The sequence below is a fragment of the Taurulus bubalis genome (assembly GCF_910589615.1).
Source record: "Taurulus bubalis genome assembly, chromosome: 19".
Taxonomy (NCBI): Eukaryota; Metazoa; Chordata; class Actinopteri; order Perciformes; family Cottidae; genus Taurulus; species Taurulus bubalis.
In genome coordinates, this window is record NC_136607.1 from 9,338,921 (window position 1) to 9,358,498 (window position 19,578).

At 40.4% G+C, this 19,578-nt stretch overlaps 1 protein-coding gene across 1 annotated transcript in view; it reads left to right on the plus strand.

Moving 5' to 3' along the window:
* The window catches only part of whrna (whirlin a), a gene marked incomplete at both ends in the record, with an annotated part of 120,500 nt that overhangs the window by 56,083 nt on the left and 44,839 nt on the right, over window positions 1-19,578 (plus strand). Inside the window, 2 exons of the mRNA XM_079235437.1 lie at window positions 1,889-2,107; window positions 5,929-6,054. Of these exons, the coding sequence (XP_079091563.1) occupies window positions 1,889-2,107; window positions 5,929-6,054 (345 nt within the window). The remainder of the gene's footprint in view (window positions 1-1,888; window positions 2,108-5,928; window positions 6,055-19,578) is intronic.

Sequence of the window (19,578 nt, forward strand, 5' to 3'; positions counted from 1 at the left end):
CACTCCCGCTGTTGCCACCCCTGTTGTCGCACCTGTCTCCCAGGTGGCTCCAACAGGTTCCATTTTTACTCCACCAGCTCCTGCAACAAGAGACAGCAGTTCCCTTGGTATTTTACCAGTCATCACCACAGTTGCTGCTGCAGCCACCAGTCCCACCAATGATGCTGTTTATAGTACAGCTTAATGTGAGGGTTAGCTTTATTTGTGGTTCACTGAAGAAGAGAATGAAGATATATTGAGTTTGGTACAGAACATAGAGCTACTCTGAGAAGTCTTCACTAGCCTTACACACAGTCAGCAGAAAGGACTTCTGGAGCTATCATAAAATTTTATTTCATTTTTCAACATGAGAGCGCTTTTATAAGGAACTTAGGTTTGTAAATCAGACTTAATAATGAATCCACAACAGTACACACAGTTAACTTTCCACCCAATAGCAACATTAATGCAGGCCATGGAGAAAGCTAAAGGTAAATAGTACAGATTGTGATGGAGACAGAAGGTCATGGCCATGTTGGAAGTTGGTAGTGTGCTTCATTAAGGGTGCATCTCGTCACAGCTCTTGTTTCCTGGTTGCTAATACACTCTTATAAACAAGGGTTCCAAAACATTTGCTTCTTAAGAACCCTATTTCTAAGAAAGGGGATTTAAAGTTGTTTTTTGAGAATAGGGGTTCCATTAAGAACCTTTTTTGATCCAAAGAACCCTTTTTGGAAGACAGAGTTCTTCAAGGATAGTTGAAGCAGGAGTTTACCAACCCCCCAAAACTGTGATTGTGAACCATGTAGGGGGTTGGGCTGCACAACAAAGCCCTTGCCCTCCAGAGTTCAAGATAAAACTTTTAAAAGTTAAAAGTGTTATTGGTAGAACTCATTAGAAGGTGCAATGGTTCTGAATACAACCTCCAGAGAGGGTTCTGGGTGGAACCATTAACAGATGGTCAGGTGCCTTTATTTCTAAGAGTGTACAACGTACTGCCTTTTGAAGTAGCCATTCAAATAGCATGGTTACAGTTCATCAAAAACAAGAACAACCATCCATCACAACACTGAGATAAATGAAACAAAACAGAATGCAAAACATTTATAAAATTGTCTCAGGTACACTAATAATGATTGTTGCTGCTGTCATGATTACCGTTGTGGCCAAGGTTGAACCCATAGAAATCATTTTTAACTCCTGAACCTGCTTTGAGCTGCCAGGTTGGGAACTCCAGAGAGTTTTGTTTTAAATTTAGAATGGAGTTTGTGCAAAAGAAGCAGTACACCATTAAATTGAACGCACTGTCTTGAAAAAGTATTACTATTATCAGTTATTAAATGGCAGTTTTTGTTATACTTTCTAGTCTAGAATGAAAGTCGAGGTCCTGTTTGTGTTTGTGGTGCACAAGGAGAGTTCGATCATTAAGAGCTCCAACTCTGTTCAGTCTGATTTCTCCAGACCAGCGGGCACATAGGGATACATTGATTTGCAGAGAGATTGCACATACAGCGGGCTATCAGAAGGCAATGAGGCACAGCCAACAGCAATTTTCAGTCGAAATTTGTCAGAAATGTGTTTGGTGTGTGTGTGTCTGTGTGTGTGTGTGTGTGGGGGGGGGGGGGTTGGTCATTTGTGGTTTTTGCAGTCAGAAGTGCTGCAAAAATTGGTTGCTTCTCTGTAATCTTTCATTTTCTCCCGAGTTTATTGTGTCCTACTTTATTTACTGCTACAACCTCACACGGCGTGTGTACCCTGCATTTATGTTTGCATATTCTATGGCCTTAGAAAATCAAATAAAATGTAGTGAAGATTTTGTCTTTTGAACTTGTTTGTTCTGAAAAAAATACACATTCATGACTTGTGTTTATAACATGGCTCTTCCTTTCCTCTCCTCTCCTCTCCTCAGGTGCTGAAGGGCAGTAAAAAGCTGGGCCTCTCTGTGCGCTCAGTCGGGCGGATTCCAGGTGGCTATGTCACCAACCATGTTTATACCTGGGTTGACCCTCAGGGTCGGGGCGTGTCCCCTCCCCCTGACCTGCCTGAGCATCGGAGCGCCACGCTGAGAAGAACTGACAGCCAGCGGCGCAGCAACATGCAGCTCCTGCAGGAGGGAGACGAGAAGAAGGTGAGGCTTTACACGGGAAACTAAACTCATGGAGCAGTGTTTCTACTGCCTACCTTAACTAACATCTCTGTTTTACCTTCAATGGAATACTATCAGGGGGAAGAGGTAAACAATATTCTGAACAGCATATCACCCAAAACTGTGTATGCTGTATCATAATTTTTTATATTTTACAGGTGGCCATGGCATTTGTTCCAAACATTTGTATTCCCTTTCATCCATTATTCATTTTAACAGTTTCTTTTTGCAAAAAAAATCCCAACATATTAGTTTCATGGATAGTTTCTTAAATTTCTCAAAACTCTGAGAGTTTATGCTAAAATGTCTAAAATCAAATATTCATGACCAATATAAGAAGGCAAGCTAAATGAAGCGGAGCTAGAGCAAGCAACATAATCTAAAAGGGTTTGATCCATAAATCATAAATTCCGTGAAAAATATGTCAAAGAAACATATCCAACTTCCTCTAACGGCAGCATCAAAGATTCTGCTGCTGTAACAGCAGCAGCGTCATGCTGGGAACAGACCGGAAGACTGAGGCAAGGATTAGGCCTTCTCTGTTTACATACAGCCGTTGTTGTGTTTTTTCACTGTGCTTCTGAGGTCCTGCTGTGCGTCTCTGTGTCTCCGCTCTACTCAGTCACGCAAACTCATAAACATTTCTCCTACGCTGCCCATCAAAGCCAGTTCCACATTTGCAGCATCAGCATCAGGCTTCATATCATATCTGCGTCGTCCATCGTGGCTGTGAAACAGTTTTAAAAGCAGTTTGGATGGTTCACCAAATCTCGTTATCATTCTGAGTCCTACGTTTGTGATCAGGGTGACTTTGATGGAAGTCAGGGGGAGTGAAAGTGAATTATAATATAAGACTCGGTAATGGACAAAAGATGATGGACACGAAAGAAAAAAAGAAAAAGTTAAACAATAACAGTAATTGGACCTTCAGCACCAAAGAACTCCACCCTGTCACCACCTGACGACCTGCAGGGAAGGAGCTGTCAGAGCTGTTTTAAAGATTTATTACATGAGAACTTTCAATTTTTCAGCAGCTGAAAGACACTCATTAATCTTTTTACTGCTGCAGCTCCATTAATACGGGCTGTAGTTACTGCCATGTAGATAACATTTAGAAAACATCAATCCAGTTTCTAGTAGATCGTTCGGCTATTTTACCTTCTTTCAGCTTTAAAAAAAATAAATAATAATACTTAGGTACTTTCAAAGATCCTTTTGATTTTAAAAACGGATAAAGCTCCGTTCACGAGTACAGCAGCGCTCAATATAGCGTGGGTAATTTAATAAGTCCCTCCTGTGATATATTTGCAATTGAGTTGGTCCAAACAAAGGCTCCATGAATTCCATCGCCTACAAAACAGACAACCGGACCATTGGGAGTCCTTCGAGAGACAAAGAGCATATTGAAGTGATTCCATGATTACAGCTGATGCCAAAGAACACCATGAGCCCCACGAGCTGCTATGTGCTACCAATAAGAGAAGGATTAGTCTATTAATTAAAACCATGTCCCGCGTAAATGTCACAGAGAGCATTAAAGCCTCCATATTCTCTGTGAGCAAAGGGGGCTGGCTTACCTCCAATAGTTGTTATGAAAAAAAAGGAGAAGAGCTGCAGCGGCATATGCTTTGAGTGACAGTAAGATGCCCGAGCCAGATGCCAAACCTACCACTGCTGGAAAGTTGCAGGAATGAAGCTGACATTGTTCAATAGCAATATTTACATATATGTCATCCTGCCGTTGTCAAGGTGCGACTGATTTTGCTTTTCCATCTTGGCGAGAGACAGCTTCATCAGGATCAAGCCAAGTAATCAAGTGCCTCGGTGTGGTGGAGGAAAATGCACAATTTAAAGTTTGGCACGGCGAAGCCACCGCTGAGCCTCTCCCGGTGGACTGAACTTTGTTGCTTCCTCTTTGCTCTCCGAATAAAAGATTTTGAAAGACTGAGTTGAGTTCATCAATGCAGCCAGCGAAAGATGGAGGAAGCGCAGATCTTTTAAACTGACCCCTGGGTCATAAATACCTTTTTTGAGAACCTGCATGGAATATTTAAAAAGTTGCGGTTGGGGTATTCAAGGAATCTCAAGTAAACGTTTTGGAAATCATCAGCTTGTACTGTTATGTGCCATGAAGAGAGATGCCTCCGACACGAGAAGATTACTGCATTAAGTTAGCTCAGGGCTCGAGGGCCAGAACAAATAGCTGCAGAGTTAAGGGACACTCTTGATGGGATGACCCAGAGGCACCAAACAAAGAAGAGCAGATTATACTTGATGGAGTCACTGCCAGTGGGTTAGAATAAAGCAGTTTTATCAGACAAATGAACCCTTCATCCAACCCCATAGCCTCCGGAACCGAGAGCAAATAGGCGTCCATAGATCAAGACACGAGACATCAGCTGGGAGGTCACACATATATAACTATATATATAGTTATATATATATATATATATATATAACTATATATATAGTTATATTTTTACATGCCAAGTGCAGTTCCTAGTTCTACGGTCTGCTTGTCAGAGTCACTCTCAGTGAGATGGGTCAGCTCCACTCTACTGTGAAATGCATCTGAGAAAATTCCATCTGATTAGTTCAGAATTGGGATTAATGGGAGTGGATGTTGCCATTAATCTGTGTGGGTTGACTCGATAATCTAATACGTAGGTTATGAGCAAATAGCTCGATCACTGAGTTCTTGCTGTGCACTAGCACTGTCTGAAACATATTGTAAAAACATTAATGAAGCATAAGAGTGTTACAGTACTTTGATGTTGGACACTCAATACCAAGCTGTGTGTTCTCCAGACAAGGAAAAATGGTAAATGTTAGCGGCACCGTGCTGGATGCATTCCAGCCTCTTTCCAGCCAGTTAACTACTGCAGTGTTCACTCTGGTCCTCCAGCTGTCTCCTGAATGTTAGTCGCTTTACAACCGCAGCAGCTTGAGCATCTGATTCCTCTTCGGCTTCAGGTGATCACGTTGCAGTGATTGTTTTCAGCAGTAACATAAATAAGAGTATTTCATTTCTAAGAATAAAACAAAATGACTTTAAATGTTTTACTCAATAGACCCTAAAGCGGTACTGTTCAATTTCTTGCATGACAATAAGATGCTGCATTTGGCAGCGTGGCACTTTTGTTTGCTTTAAAACAATATAATTGAATTACAAGGATAATTTCCTTCGATTCAAATTCAAGAGTGTGTTTAAATAGGTTGAGTGCTTTCCATGTTTAAATGCAGCACATGATTAAATACCGTGTCAAATAGGCATTCCTACAAGGGCAGAGGCTGGAGTCAGTTTGGCACAGTCATGTGCATCCTCTAGGTACCATTACCTGCCCGCAGCAGTGCTTTTAATTGGGTGCTGTTGTTGTCGTCCAATATTTCCGGTGGGTGGATTGTGATTGTTATGGTCCGTTGCTTATTTGAATTCCAACAGTGTCGGATATTGTCCGCTATGCTCATCAGGGCGATTGACACGGATGAGCGTTGTAAACAAACTGATTAACCAATTCACACATTCGTCCAATCAGAACAGATAGAGCCTCCTCGTTAGCGGCTCTGAGTCACCCACATCCGAGTGGCTCCTGGAACGCTCTGTTTTCTGCCGGCTCAGAGCAGGGCTGTCATTTCGTCACAGCTCCGTGTTCGGCGTGACAAAGCCCGACACCAGGGCCGAGTCTGGCCGCCTGTCAAGCAACGCAATTGAAGCTGAAAAATGAAATTTAAGAAGTGTCTGTTTCCCAGCGTTTTTTCTTCTTCGATATTTAACCCCCTGTTTCTGTGTCTGCCTTTGATAGGTCAACTTGGTTTTGGATGACGGACGCTCCCTGGGTCTTATGATTCGAGGGGGAGCAGAGTATGCTCTGGGTATTTACATCACTGGAGTGGACCAGGGATCAGCAGCAGAGTGTGGAGGACTCAAGGTATCACCTCAATCTCTCACTTACACCTCTCTCACACACACACGCTGTCTCACTTTGACCTGACGGATGAAATCTGTGATATTGTATATCACATTTTAGTTATCGTCATGCTCTGGTCTTTGATAGTGTGATTGTGGTGGACACCATACACAGAAGCAACTCTCTTCCATATTTATCCTTCTTCTTCTGAGGCCTGTCACCACAATGCTGCTCACACGGTGTTGGTGCCTGATACACGTTTGGTTAAAATATGAGACTGAAAAATAGTTGAAAAATGCACATCAAAGTTTCCAGAGACTAAGAACTTACTATTCATTACTAAAATCTAATGGTGAAAGAGTTGCTAATTACTTTTCTGTCAATCAACTAATCATTTAAGCGCTATACCAACCTGTACTACTTCTTTGAATAAATTAACTGAAAGTTATTAGCAATTCAACATGCACACTTAAATTGAAACTCGTAACCTTTTGCAGTGACTATAATTGTTCTGTTTTATTTGACAAAAGAAGAGATTTGCCTACAGCTCTCTCTGTCTAGAAAATAGGCATCTCTGACCAGAGAGAAAAGTTCCTTTAAGAACTTTTTCTTTTTCTGTCACAGTGACAACAAACAACAAAGGAAGAGTTATTCCAATATGCCACTTTCTTACTACTTTGGGCAACTATCTGTCAAGCTGCCATTCCCCTTCTTCTTCACCATATGTGCTGTCAAAGAAAGAATGCCTTTAAGACGTTTGAAGAAATTAGAAAGTATCACACGCTTGGATACATTGTGCTGTGACTACACTTGCATTAAGTCCTGCAAAGCCAACGATGTAGTGAAACAGCTCATGCCTTTGACAGACTTCCACCACTTAATGCCTATGAGAGGAGGCCGTTGGGGGTGAAGAAATTATTGAATGAACGATCTTCAAAAACGTCAGTAATGACGACAGGTGACATTTTGTAGGAATTTGTTTTTTGAGTGTTTCTTCTAGCTAATTTCAGTATTTTCTAGATATTGAACACTTTAAAACAGTCTTTTGTCTTCATTCTGAGGACTTTAGCAAAGACAACATGCTGTATTGAGTTTAACCAGCATAGGGTTCGACACATCCCGGGACGCTGGAAGTCAGTAACAGTGGTGGGCGCTGAGAGAAAAACATACTGACATCGTGGTGATGCAGGGCAACGTCCATGGCTTTCGCACTCACAATTTATTAACAACATTTTACAACAATATTAGAATGTTTTACAGACTGAAATCTCGACCGGTTTATCACAGTTTATAGAAACACAATACCGTGTTGACGCCTCCAGCCTTGTACCCGTTCACATGTGACAGCCGTCGCTTGTCACTGTTAACAGAGACTTCAGTCCGCAGTATATTTTACATTAGGCTTCATGATCAAAGAACGTTTTTGTCTCACGTCTCCACTTCTCTCAATATTTGCTCCCCCTCTCGCGTTCTTCCTGTTTCTGTTTCTTCTGGATTGAACTCTCTCCATCTGATGTACATGTATCCACTATAGGTTTCAAAAGGCGGGACAGATGTGCCATAACAGATCTAAATTGGGTACATTTTCAGGTATCCATCCTTGGTTTCGCTCACAGATGTGTGTTTGTCACGGTGACATGTCAACCGAAGGAGAGGGAGGATGGACGTCTCCTCCCTGGAGCCCTTCATCTCACGCTTGTTAGTGATCAGCCTGTCAACCAGCCAATTACATAGACACCTATTAGAGGGCCCACACAGGCGCACATTCAGCGTAGCAGCATCGTAATGTGGAGGGTTGTTAGCTACGAGAAAGGCTTCTCATTAAAAGAAGAGAGGACAGGAAAGACAGGAGGTACAAAAGGCTTTAATATCCTGTGATATGACCTGCGCTTCTTCTCCTCCCTAAAGTTATTTTCTTTATTTCACATGCATGAATTACTTAACACTGCCTCCTGTGCTGTGGTGTGCGTTTTATGGAATGTGTTTTGGATGTTTTCAGACCTCGAATAGCCCCTCTTTTTTTTGTGCTCCAATTACCATCCCTTTTCTCTGCTTTGGTGCAGCTCAGTATTCGGATTGGAATTTTGTTATTTGGAAATACTGTAATGAATGCAAGCCAGTAGAGCTTCCTGTGCAAACACATTTGTACTTGGGTTCAGTTTAAGGAGAAGCAAAGATCTTAATAAAGCACATTTTACAGACTGTTGCGATGCTTTTCATACCTTTTTGTTGTTTTGAAGGATCCTCCAGTCCAGTAGATGCTAAAGCGGTGTAAATCACACGTTTCATCTCAATGCGATATTATATCAGTTCTTTAGAAAATGATAGGATATTTGCGATAGGTCTGCTACGATACAATTTCAATTTAAGCCAATTCAGTTTTCCAGCGATCAAATCCCAAACTGCAACTCCAGATATTTTCTTTAAACAAAAGAATGACAATAGTTATAATAGTAAAATGAGAATAGCTGGCCTACCTGAAAGATGAGTCCACCTTAAGTGAGCCTGGGCCGAATGTGTCGCCCCCTTCACTTTAATCAGCAGGTGGCAGGCAATACACAGGAACATTAAGGCACGGACACAGTTTGCTATGTGTGTGTGTGTGTGTGTGTGTGTGTGTGTGTGTGTGTGTGTGTGTGTGTGTGTGTGTGTGTGTGTGTGTGTGTGTGTGTGTGTGTGTGCACCCGCTCAGGTAGGCAGGAAATGGCCGAGGCACACAAATGCCAAACCGAAGGTCATGGTATTTATTACTGCAGGCTGGTCATTAAAATGGGTCAGCCTTTTAGAATATATAATATCTCCAAGGAGTTAATTATTCTATATAGCCCTCTATGTTGACATCAGCAGTACGGTATCTGGTGTTTTTGCAATTGTTAATGCCTTGGGCAAGATCACTAGAATATGTGCCCTGTAAACAATGTCCTTCAAGGTATTACGAAAATGCACTGGAATTAATATTCAGTGGATTTTGAATTTATGCAGAATCCAAGAATCCAAACTGCACCACAACGTATGTAACAAACGTATAGTCTGTAAATCACATGAATGGACTTTTACTTTTCACACCAGGTCATCTGATGCTTGGGCACCATGTTTGTTTTGAACAGATGACGTGACCACTAGCTCTAAGTAATTTAATATTATGACAATTCCCCACAGGATTGTACATATGCCATTTACTGTAATGTGATGATATAGACTTGGAAATGGTATGAAAAGGCACTCATTAAATCAAAGCGTGAATACTTGTGAGTCTGTGTGTGTCAAATGGCAAAAGGTTGTCAATAACAGGAACTACCACAGAAGAGTTTGTGAGTACTTTACCAGATTTTTATTTGTGATCACGATAGCGTCAACATCATGCAACATGCAGTCCTGAAACATCACAGGTGTGTGCAGTTGAGATCAAAATGCAGGCAGAGTTTAAAAGATGGGTGTGATCCAGGCACGGGTGCAGGACGAAAGAGGTCATTGACTTTTAACTAAAGACTAAGTCTATAACCTTTCTATCACAAGAGTAATAAGTAAACGTAAAGAGAAGATGTCAGTTTCAGTAATGTTCATTTATTTATTCATGCCTTACTGTCAGATATTCCATATTTGCGTAGCAAACGGCAGCAGCACTGTTAACATTCGGATGATGAGCCTCTGCTGTCTTCAGGGACCAAGGTTCAACTCAGCAGGGAGGCGAGCTGCACCGCTCTCAGGTTAGACACATCCTCTCCTAAAGGGACTTCACAATGCACGGTGATCCATAGTGTTTGATCACCTTAAACTGTGTGTACACAAGGATCCCCGCCTGGTCATGGACATTAAATGTCATCGTTAACAACGTCCTCAGGCCTAATGCTGCAGCAGCAAAGCCTGGTGCCGCCGGCACCTTCATCAAACAGAGGGAAGTGTTTTGTCTCATGGGAGGAATAAGAGAAGTTGGAGCCTTGACTGAAAACACGCCTCCGTGGAAACTACACCTCTGGTTGATTTTTTTTCTTTTCCACTTCATACAAATCCGTATTTGCTACTGTAACTTTGTTTCCATGTACCTTGACATCCCCTGAACTTTTCTCACTGAGCTTGAGGAGCCTGTGTTCGATGCTTCAGATCCTGCAGTCACGTACCCATACAGGATGTGCATGAGAATGTAAGCGGCTGTTAAACTTATCTTTGACCCTCGTAAAACATTCCATTCCAAGCGTTGCCTTTTACACATGAATATGTAACGGGTGTAACTGCTGTCACCATATGATGTTTGTGAAACAGCAGGGATGTAGGAGTTAGCAGGCAGGCATTGTTGGCATCTGCACCACCCTAACTTAGCTTAGCTTTACTGGTATGTGTTATTGTTATTGCTATGTGGTCTAGGGTGGAGTTTGATGATGTAGTGATGATAGGGATTGTATTGGCATCATGGGTTGACACCCGGTAAAGGGGAGTCTTTAGAAGAGATTTAAAAGAGGATACTGAATTTGCCTGCCTTAGATTACCAGGAAGGGAGTTCCACAGCTTAATATATTTCAATCAGCTACGCATCTGCCGATTTTCTCTTCATTCTGGGGTTATTTTAATGTTCCTATCGTGTTGTCTGTCTAATTCGCCTTGAAGGGGGCTTTTGACCGTTGCTTTAATGAACTGGCTAATAGTGGTTCAGACTTGCACTCTCCTTGGCACTGAAGTGATGGAGTTGCTGTTTTGCAGAGTTCTATGGTGTGGGCTATTGTTTTATTGGCCTCTTGTTTCTCTCTGGTAAAAGAGTAATAAAGGCCAGTAACGCCGGGTTCGGGGTGTTGTGGGTGTTTAATGAATATTCTGCCCACTCTGCTAAACTGTGGCTGTTGCAGACTGCAGCGGCACCTGTGACTGGCATACAAATCTCTTCTCTGCTATCTGGAGAGACTGTATACAGGACGCGGCCGACCGCTACTATGATATAATACTGATACTATATGAGAGAAATATAAAGAACTAGTGTTCTGATCTTATATCATTTAGTTTCTAACAATATTGCCCACTAACTAAGCTGGACCACCTCCCATCATTCTGTTTCTTTGACCACAACTACGGTACAATAAGTCAACATTGACTGGGTTCACGTAGGACACAGGGATGGTCCTTATCTGTATAGTGTCTTTTCAAAATAAATCTACGTCTTCACAGGAAGTTCAGGTTTGGACGACAAAAACACAAGTTAGGTTTAGACTCGTGACAAAATGTCAATGTTTACTTTCAGTCCTAGACCCATTCACCTTCACTACCACCTGCCCTGTGTGGACCCAGGTGTGTTTAAATTGGAGTTAGTTGCGTCACAATAAAGGGCGCCTCCTTGCGTCCGTGTCAGACGGCGAGGAGCTCTGACCAAGCCTCAATATTTGAGATAATTAATAATTCCATGACAGTTATCAACAAGCTCAAGGCGAACCAGGACTAAACATTATAATTTCCAGACCTTAAGTGTAGATCACTTTTTTTTTATATTCCAACTAACTTTTTTTTCTCTAATCGCAAAAAAGAGCCCTTCAGCTGACTTTGAATTCAACTGCCCTTTATGTAATAACTCACCGGGATCCGTTGTGCATCCTAAATAGGGCCATGCACATCTTTAGGCTCATGCAAGCTAAAGACCTCTCTAATTGTCAGTGCTTAGCAGGAGAAGATGCTACCTCATCACTGTCCATGACGCTGGAGCTCAGGCTTCAGGTCCTTCCCCGGCAGCAGACTGTCTGTACGCTGTTTTTTATTCCCATCTGGCTAGTATGACTATGATGGATGGCTTGTATCGCTCCCAGCATTCTATAATCATCACACCACCAAGATGTCACTTCCTCGCTCTTCAGTCTTGGAGAAAATGAAAGCTTGGCTGTATAAATGTTAGCACACCGCTTTGCTATCCCGCCACCTTTTTTTTTTTCATTTGTCGGGAAGCCTTGTGACAACCTTTGCTGTGGTGAAAACAGCGTGTAACATGAATGTGGCTTCTGAAGTGTGAAGGGACGTTAATAAAAAAATTGTATTGCAATTGCAAAACATTATGACATTGAGATCCACATGCAAAGTGTGCTTGAATGCCTTTGAAAATATGCATGAATATATATTTGGTTGACTCTCGGAAAGACTTTGTCTAGTCACTGAAAACCCGCCGTATTTCGCCTCAGCCCACTCGCTGCAATCTAACGGAAGAGAAAGGTCAGTCCTGCACACTGCCCTTCTGTTGACATCTGCCCGGTTCGGTTGGAATTAATTAAAGCGTAAGGAAAAAGGTCATGCCTACTGTGATGTCAACACATGAAGGTAGTCAGAGAGGCAACTGGATACTATTTCAATTCCGCTTAGATGTATTTCACCGTGTCTTTTTCAGCGAGCGTTTGGTAAACTCATAATTAAGGAGATTTAGCTGAAGTCTGCAAGTTAGAATAAACGTGTTCAGCTGTAGCTTTTTCTCTGTTACTCAAATCCAAACGCACACATGTATAAACGGTGTACACACTCACTCTAAATACATCAACTTATATTATTGGCTTAAAAAAGGACTCAATAACATAAATCATCAGCGTTCAAAATTATATTTGCATTTGCGGCAAAAAAAAATCAAGCTGGTGTCTTGTTTCAACAACAGAGAGAGTCAGAGTTCACTCCATGTTTTGTCAGTTTCAAGTTTGAAATATTTAGTTATCACTTTCTGAACATTTAATCATTATAGCAGTCGTGTAACTCAATAATGAGTGGACAAAATTATTATGGGTTCTTCATTCTCGTGAATAGGATATCTCAGAAATGCCTCAGAGAAGAGTCCTTATACTTGGATTATGACTTGATTCAAATGTGGCGGTCAAAGGTCACTGTGACCTCATTAACTTAATAATGAATATGCTAATTATAACAATTTCCCACAAACGTTAAACAGTAATAAAAGAATGAAGTTATGACATTTTGGACAGACATGGATGTAAACTGCAACATGATAGATTGTATTTCTATACACATTTCAGAGAAGCCACATGGTCTTCTATGATCAAAATAAAAACAACAGAAACCCATGATGGAGATGCACTTTAGCTTTTCTGTGCTGTGGGTCATGTGAAATATAAAATGACTAAAACAAATCACATATGAAACGTGAAACTCAGTTTGATCAGAAGTGAAGTAGATGCAAAACAATGAAGTTAGAGATTTGACTTACTTTAACTTGAAGGATATAAAAAATGATATTTGCCTCAACTCAAAGCTAACATTTATGAAATCAACCTAAATCAAACTAAGTTTTATTGGAAATGTCTTGTCTTGCATTATGACTTTTCTCAACATTTTCTTTTTTTGCAGTGCATATCTAACTGAATATAGAGTGTGCCAAGATGGATTTATGCCAAGTATTTTCAATTTGCACAGAGGTGATTTTCCATCCTCTCTGATGATAAAGCAATCCTGCTGAAAGAGCACAAAACAAATCAGGACAAAAAAGGCACTTGGCGAGCAACTGTGTGTGTGTGTGTGTCTGTGTGTGTGTGTGTGTGTGTGTGTGTGTGTGTGTGTGTGTGTGTGTGTGTGTGTGTGTGTGTGTGTAACCAGAATACAAAGCTTAAGTCAGCTAGACAAAGAAGAAACATAATGCATTTCAGTAGAGGACGGTGTAAATTCAGTCCCAGTGTGACCTGAACATCTCAACATCTCTCCTGAATGTCAGACTTTAGTAAAGATACTGAAATGAAATATCATCTCATAAAATAAAATGAATACATCAATGACAACTCCAATGTAGTTACAGTGAAATTATTAGCGTCTTCAGAGTATTTCTGATGCTAATGTTATTAGCATTCATTTCTGTCAAGGCCAGGCTTTCCAGTGATTATAGCAGCAACGATTATTGCCAGGAAAACCAACAGCACTGAAGCACTGGGCTGTTAAATCCCAAATACAGTTTCTCTCTGTCACGTTTAAAATCCATACCTAAAGTTTTGAGGAATGCCTCTGCACCCGCAGTCAGTCAGGACCTGTAGCTCACAATCTGAAAATTGTCTTTGTTTTTTTCCCTTCTGATAATTGCAATCAGATGCACGAATGCAACTATCAGTAGCGCAATATCTTTAGTGAATTGGACCTTGAGGCGGGGCAGATAGCGGTTGCAAGTGTTTCATGTTGCAGCAGTTTCAAGCAACAAAATCAAGTCGAACATAGAGTAATACTACTCAGGGATTCAAAACCACCTTTGATCATATTCATCGCTAAACCAGCCTTTGATGTTAAAGAGAGTTGTTCACTTCTCTTGTATTCAGTTAAAAGGCATTGCCAAACACAGCCAGCAGTTTAAGGAACTGAAATGGTCAGTGGGGAATCCAGCCAGATTCCCTTTACTTCCTTTCCATAGAAAAAGATAAAAGGGGATGAAATAGAATCTAAAATAGCAACTTCTGGGCTGCCATGGTGACTCTTCCATGATAGGTTTGAAATTGACCTGGATCTCTTTGTTACTTTGGTACATTTCCTCTCATCCATCTTTTCCGCCTCTTTTCACTGTGAGCTGTCTAATAAAGCAGAAATACCATAAAAGTAATCTTTAAAAGAGCATTTGGCCATAAATAGCATTGAGTGTCTGCAACATGATCATTTCCAGTGAATCTGGAACTGAGTCATCCACTCTTTTCAATGAGGAAAAGTACCAGAGCTGCATTCCTGTACTCCCACTTCAAATAAAAAGTAAGAGTGGGTAATCCAATCTAATTTCAGGGATAAAATTAAAAGTATTACAACGTTAAACAACTAGGACACATTCAATGCAACTCTACTAGGTGATATCTTTTACCACCATACTCTCCCGAGTATTACAAACGTAACAGTTGTTATCCTTCAGTTAAATGAAAAGTAATTTTCACTTTATGTTCCTCTCATCTGGGCACTTACAATCTTTTTATTGCTGACAGATTGACCAATTTCTCTGATGCTCCTTAAAGTTGAATAACTGGGGGGTTAATTATTCAAAGCAACATTGTCGTTCTTTTGGACTCGTGTTTCTGGCCACCGGATTTCTCTTTTAGCTCTGTTTTTGGTCTCTACCAACTGTGAGAACTATCCGTCTATTAGCTCCGCCGCTAATTGTTCACCAGCTTCTCGCTTACTTTATCAGTCTGCTGTTTGCTGCTGAGCAGGTAGTGTACAGTGGGTTTGTGCTGAAAACAGCTTCCTGCTGCAGCTGGAAACAGCACTGAGAGTCAACCCAAACGGTAAAGATGGTGGCCGAAACAATGAGCTGAAAATCACTACAAAGAGCTTTTTGGTAAATATTCTGTCAGTTCATCACCAAGTGCGACCACTTTTATATGTTTTCATATTGTCATGAAACATTACGATTATATAATGTTTGTTTTTTAAGTGTATATGGATGTACATATACATCTGTATATATTGTTTGATTGTTCCTGTCGAAAGTGAGAGACTGAAGAGTTTGGTTTCAAGATGGCTGTTTATCTCTGACCTTGTGACTTCATGTTAGCACAGAGTCCGTTCTCACATCCCTAAGGGAAAAAGAATGGTTTAGCATGTTTAGCGATTTAACTACAACACAAATGATGAATGGTAAGACCTGTAGAAGAAGAGCGCTACTGAATGACTTTAAGCGTGAACTAGAAATAGAGTTTAGGTTGTCCCAGAGTCAACAGATGAAATTACACAATCTGTGCTGTGAACATTCTATGTTCTTATTTTGTGTGAGTCTTTGATAACAGGTATTGAAGGTGTTGAGCAAATGTGTTTCATCTCTTCCCACACGGAAAAAGGCAAGCAGTTCTTCAGAGCTGCTCTCGCTTCTCTGTTATTTTACGTGTGATCCATGAACGTACGTGAATATTTGCTCCTACTCCATCCCACAATGTTTTACTGCAATTTCCGATAACGGTTGCACACAACGCCACTGCAGATAGATCTCAGTGTCAGTTTACTTTATCAATGGTTTGGTTTAAAATTCAGCGATACCCCGGAGCAGTGACCTTCGCATGTTTCACATATCATTGCTGTGTTGTGTGCTGTGATGGCAGAATAATGATACAGCACGTTATGTTGCAGCTGATAAAGGGATTATCTGCATCATTTGCAAATACAGTAAATTAAGTAGAAGAGGAAACAAAAAGCAGAATGTGTCAACTGTGTTTTTTTTAAAAGGAAAAAACAGGATTCACTGAAAATCACATGTGAAATAGCTGCTGATAAGGACATCTTAGTCTACGCTAACGCAGCCAATGTAGAAGAGGAGAAGGGATTTATTGTCCCTTGAGGGGAAATATTCTCAACTCTGTGCTGCTGTTGAAGGAAACATCAAAACAGGATTTAACAGCGGAGACCGAAATATTAAAATCCAGGAGAATAAACATCAGCATTAGGGTAAAATAGGCGGACCGTGTTTAAACCTGAGGTGTTTTAGGTTTTCATATCATGAGTGATGGTTTTAAAGTCAGTTTAATTGAGGGTTGACAAATGTCATGTTATTAGTTGCATTGCCATTGTTCATTTAAGATGTCTATAATGTCTATAATACAATTGGTGTGGGTGGATTTCTGGTGTGAGAACATTTTAAATCCAAATATCTAATGTGTGAGCTTTGATTAGTTGTGTGCAATCATTACATTCCTGCAAAAGCTTTGATTTGTCATCATCTTTACTCAACTTTTCTAAAAAGCAAGTGCCTCATTATGAAATGATACAATAATAATGTAACTGACACAAACACCAAACAAGCAAGCACGTTTATTAAAACATGTTTTAACATGCTCTGAGGTCCAGTACATACATAGTATGTACAAAAGAAGAGTCAAGCTCCAAGAAGTACGTGTATTATGTACATGAGTGTTGCATAATCATCCCACAGGAGAAAAAATGAAACGCACATAATGACATCCATGCTCTGTAAGCTTTCATAGCTATATATATGTATATACATATATATATATATATATATATATATATTTATGTATGTATATATACATATATATATGTATATATACATATATATACATATATATGTATATATATATATATATATAATATATATATATATAATATATATATATATATATATATATATATATATATATATATATATATATATATATATATATATATATATATACGTGGCAGTAACCTTGCAGCTTGGTAAAGAATAAAGAATCAATAACACAGAAAACAGCACTGATGAGGACAAAACCTTGGCTGTTTGCGCTCCAAGGACAGCTATTAGCTACCAGCTAACCGCGCAACAGTGATCAGCTTGCAGTGTCCTTGTGTTTGTATCCTTAAGAAACAAACAATATCTGAACTATTACTCACTGCACAAGTCGATCCCCTCAGTGCTAGTGTACAATATCAGTGCTGCGATAGTAGATCCAGGTACAAGTACAATAGAAGCCCTGCTTCCATGTGTCTGCTCTGTGAAGTGGAAATGGCCTCCACATTAGACTATTTCTGGCTGCACAGCTGGAAAGCACTTTCAAGGCAAAGCAAGCTATTTATTTCTACTCATTATAGATATGGGACTGCGCTCACACCAGTAGAAAAGCCCTGCTGCGCTGGAAGAAAAGAGAAGGCAGTTCCCTGTTTCCGTTAATAAACATGAGATTCAGGCACAACTGTCGACCACACAGACAACTAACTGAAAAGGGTGATTGCTACCCAGAGGGCTGTTGATCAAAGGCTGGCCCGTTGACAGGCACCTGGGCTTCTGCATTTTCCTAAATCTCTAGGGGACACTAAGGAGTAAATAACAACCGCTGCCCGTCACATAAAAACCCTGCTGGTTCGCCCATTCTCTGCTTGTGTTTTTTCCCCCTCATTTATTCTCAGTATTGCGTTTTTAAGCATTTTGTTCTTAATTGTTGCACTTATCAAAAAGTATGTTTACCCCAGTGTGGAACCTTCTTTGTAGTGGGATTGTATTTAATTATGTTAAGCATTTTCTTGTTTTTTTGGCAAATAAAGAAACAAAAACTGACAGAAAAGTAAGAAAAATTTGAAGCAAGATAAAGATGACCCCATCAAGAGAATGAATACGTAATTTATCTTTACGGTTGAAACTTTGTTTTTGTAACCTTAAATCATGTGAACATGTGTTCGATATAACTATGAACTTGAACATCAGTGTGACATGTCCCCTTTCACTGGGGGTGGGGCATCTGTTCATGATGTTCTAAAAGTTAGCAGCAAACACTCTGTATTTGAAGAGACACCGGGTTAAACGTCCAGTCCCAGGGAGGACGGTTGTTGTGAAAAAATGACAAACATTGACAGTCAATATTTCATCGGCAAGTTGTATTGTTATGTTGATGCATATATGGATTTTGAGTTTTCTTTAAGGCATTGTGTCCCTTGCTATTCTCTCAACTCACTCTCTCACACTCACACACCTCCTGAGTGATATGAATACACACTTGGATGTTCTATCACATTTGGCGTCGGGCTAAGAGAGCGAGCATGAATACAGCCCATCTGTTTCCTTGTGATGTGGCCCCTGCAGGGCTCTCTCCACATTATCAATCGCCTCACTGAGCCAAATGCTAGTAATTGTATCATATCTGTTGGCACAGACTACAAAGTCACAGCAACTGCTCCGTCATACTAAGTGGAACAGAGACAAATGGAAAAGGCCCTGTGGATTTTGAGGAGTTGCACTTTATAAACGCAAACTGCCCTTTTTCTGTGGAAGCGACTGCCGGTAACTGTGCTTGGATTGTTATGTTTGCCAACTGAACAGCAATATACGTCGACGCATGCATCTCACAATAACACAGATGGAGCAAACACTTACTTCTTTCCACATCCTTCCTCTGTGGCCGTATTTTGTTGTTGTTGGACATTGCACTGTGGCAACACATTTTTATGTTCACTTCGGGGGATGCATTAACTTAAACTATGCACTTGAGTATCCCAATGGAATCAAAACACAAACCAGCCAGTTGAAGTGCTTTCTCTTTTCAGCCCTCTTCCCTGCAATACACCTTAAAGCTACCTACATTGTATTTATTTAATTATTCTTAAATCAAGTGAATATGTTTGGGAGGATCATAACACAATGTTGGAGCAAATATAATAAATTAAATATCAATGGTCCAGTGCAAGTTAATTGACTGGCGTCTCTACACCCTATCAAGGTAAATGCTTTACGGCTTTAAGGGAATCGCTGCGCTTGATAAGCACTTAGCAACCTTTTTTCAGTGATGTACCCCCTGTGAAATATGTTTTCAGCCGAGTACTGTGCCATCAGTGTCTGATGTAATATAGAATATATACAATTCAGTTCATTAACTTACACTTGTATTGTATTGAATATTTATTAAAAAGCTATTAAAGGATTTTCGATTGGATGCTCACAAAAAAATCTCACCTACCCCCTGGAGTGTCTTCACGTACCCCTCATTTGAGAACCAATGGACTACAGGACTCTTTGTGCAAGTGCACACATGGGAAATGTAGTTCACACATAGTTCCCAAGCTCCATAAAGTGTGCGTAGAGTAGAGCGCAAGCATCCGTGTGAAACTTCATCCCTTAGTGCTGATTTAGATAATTGATTGTCA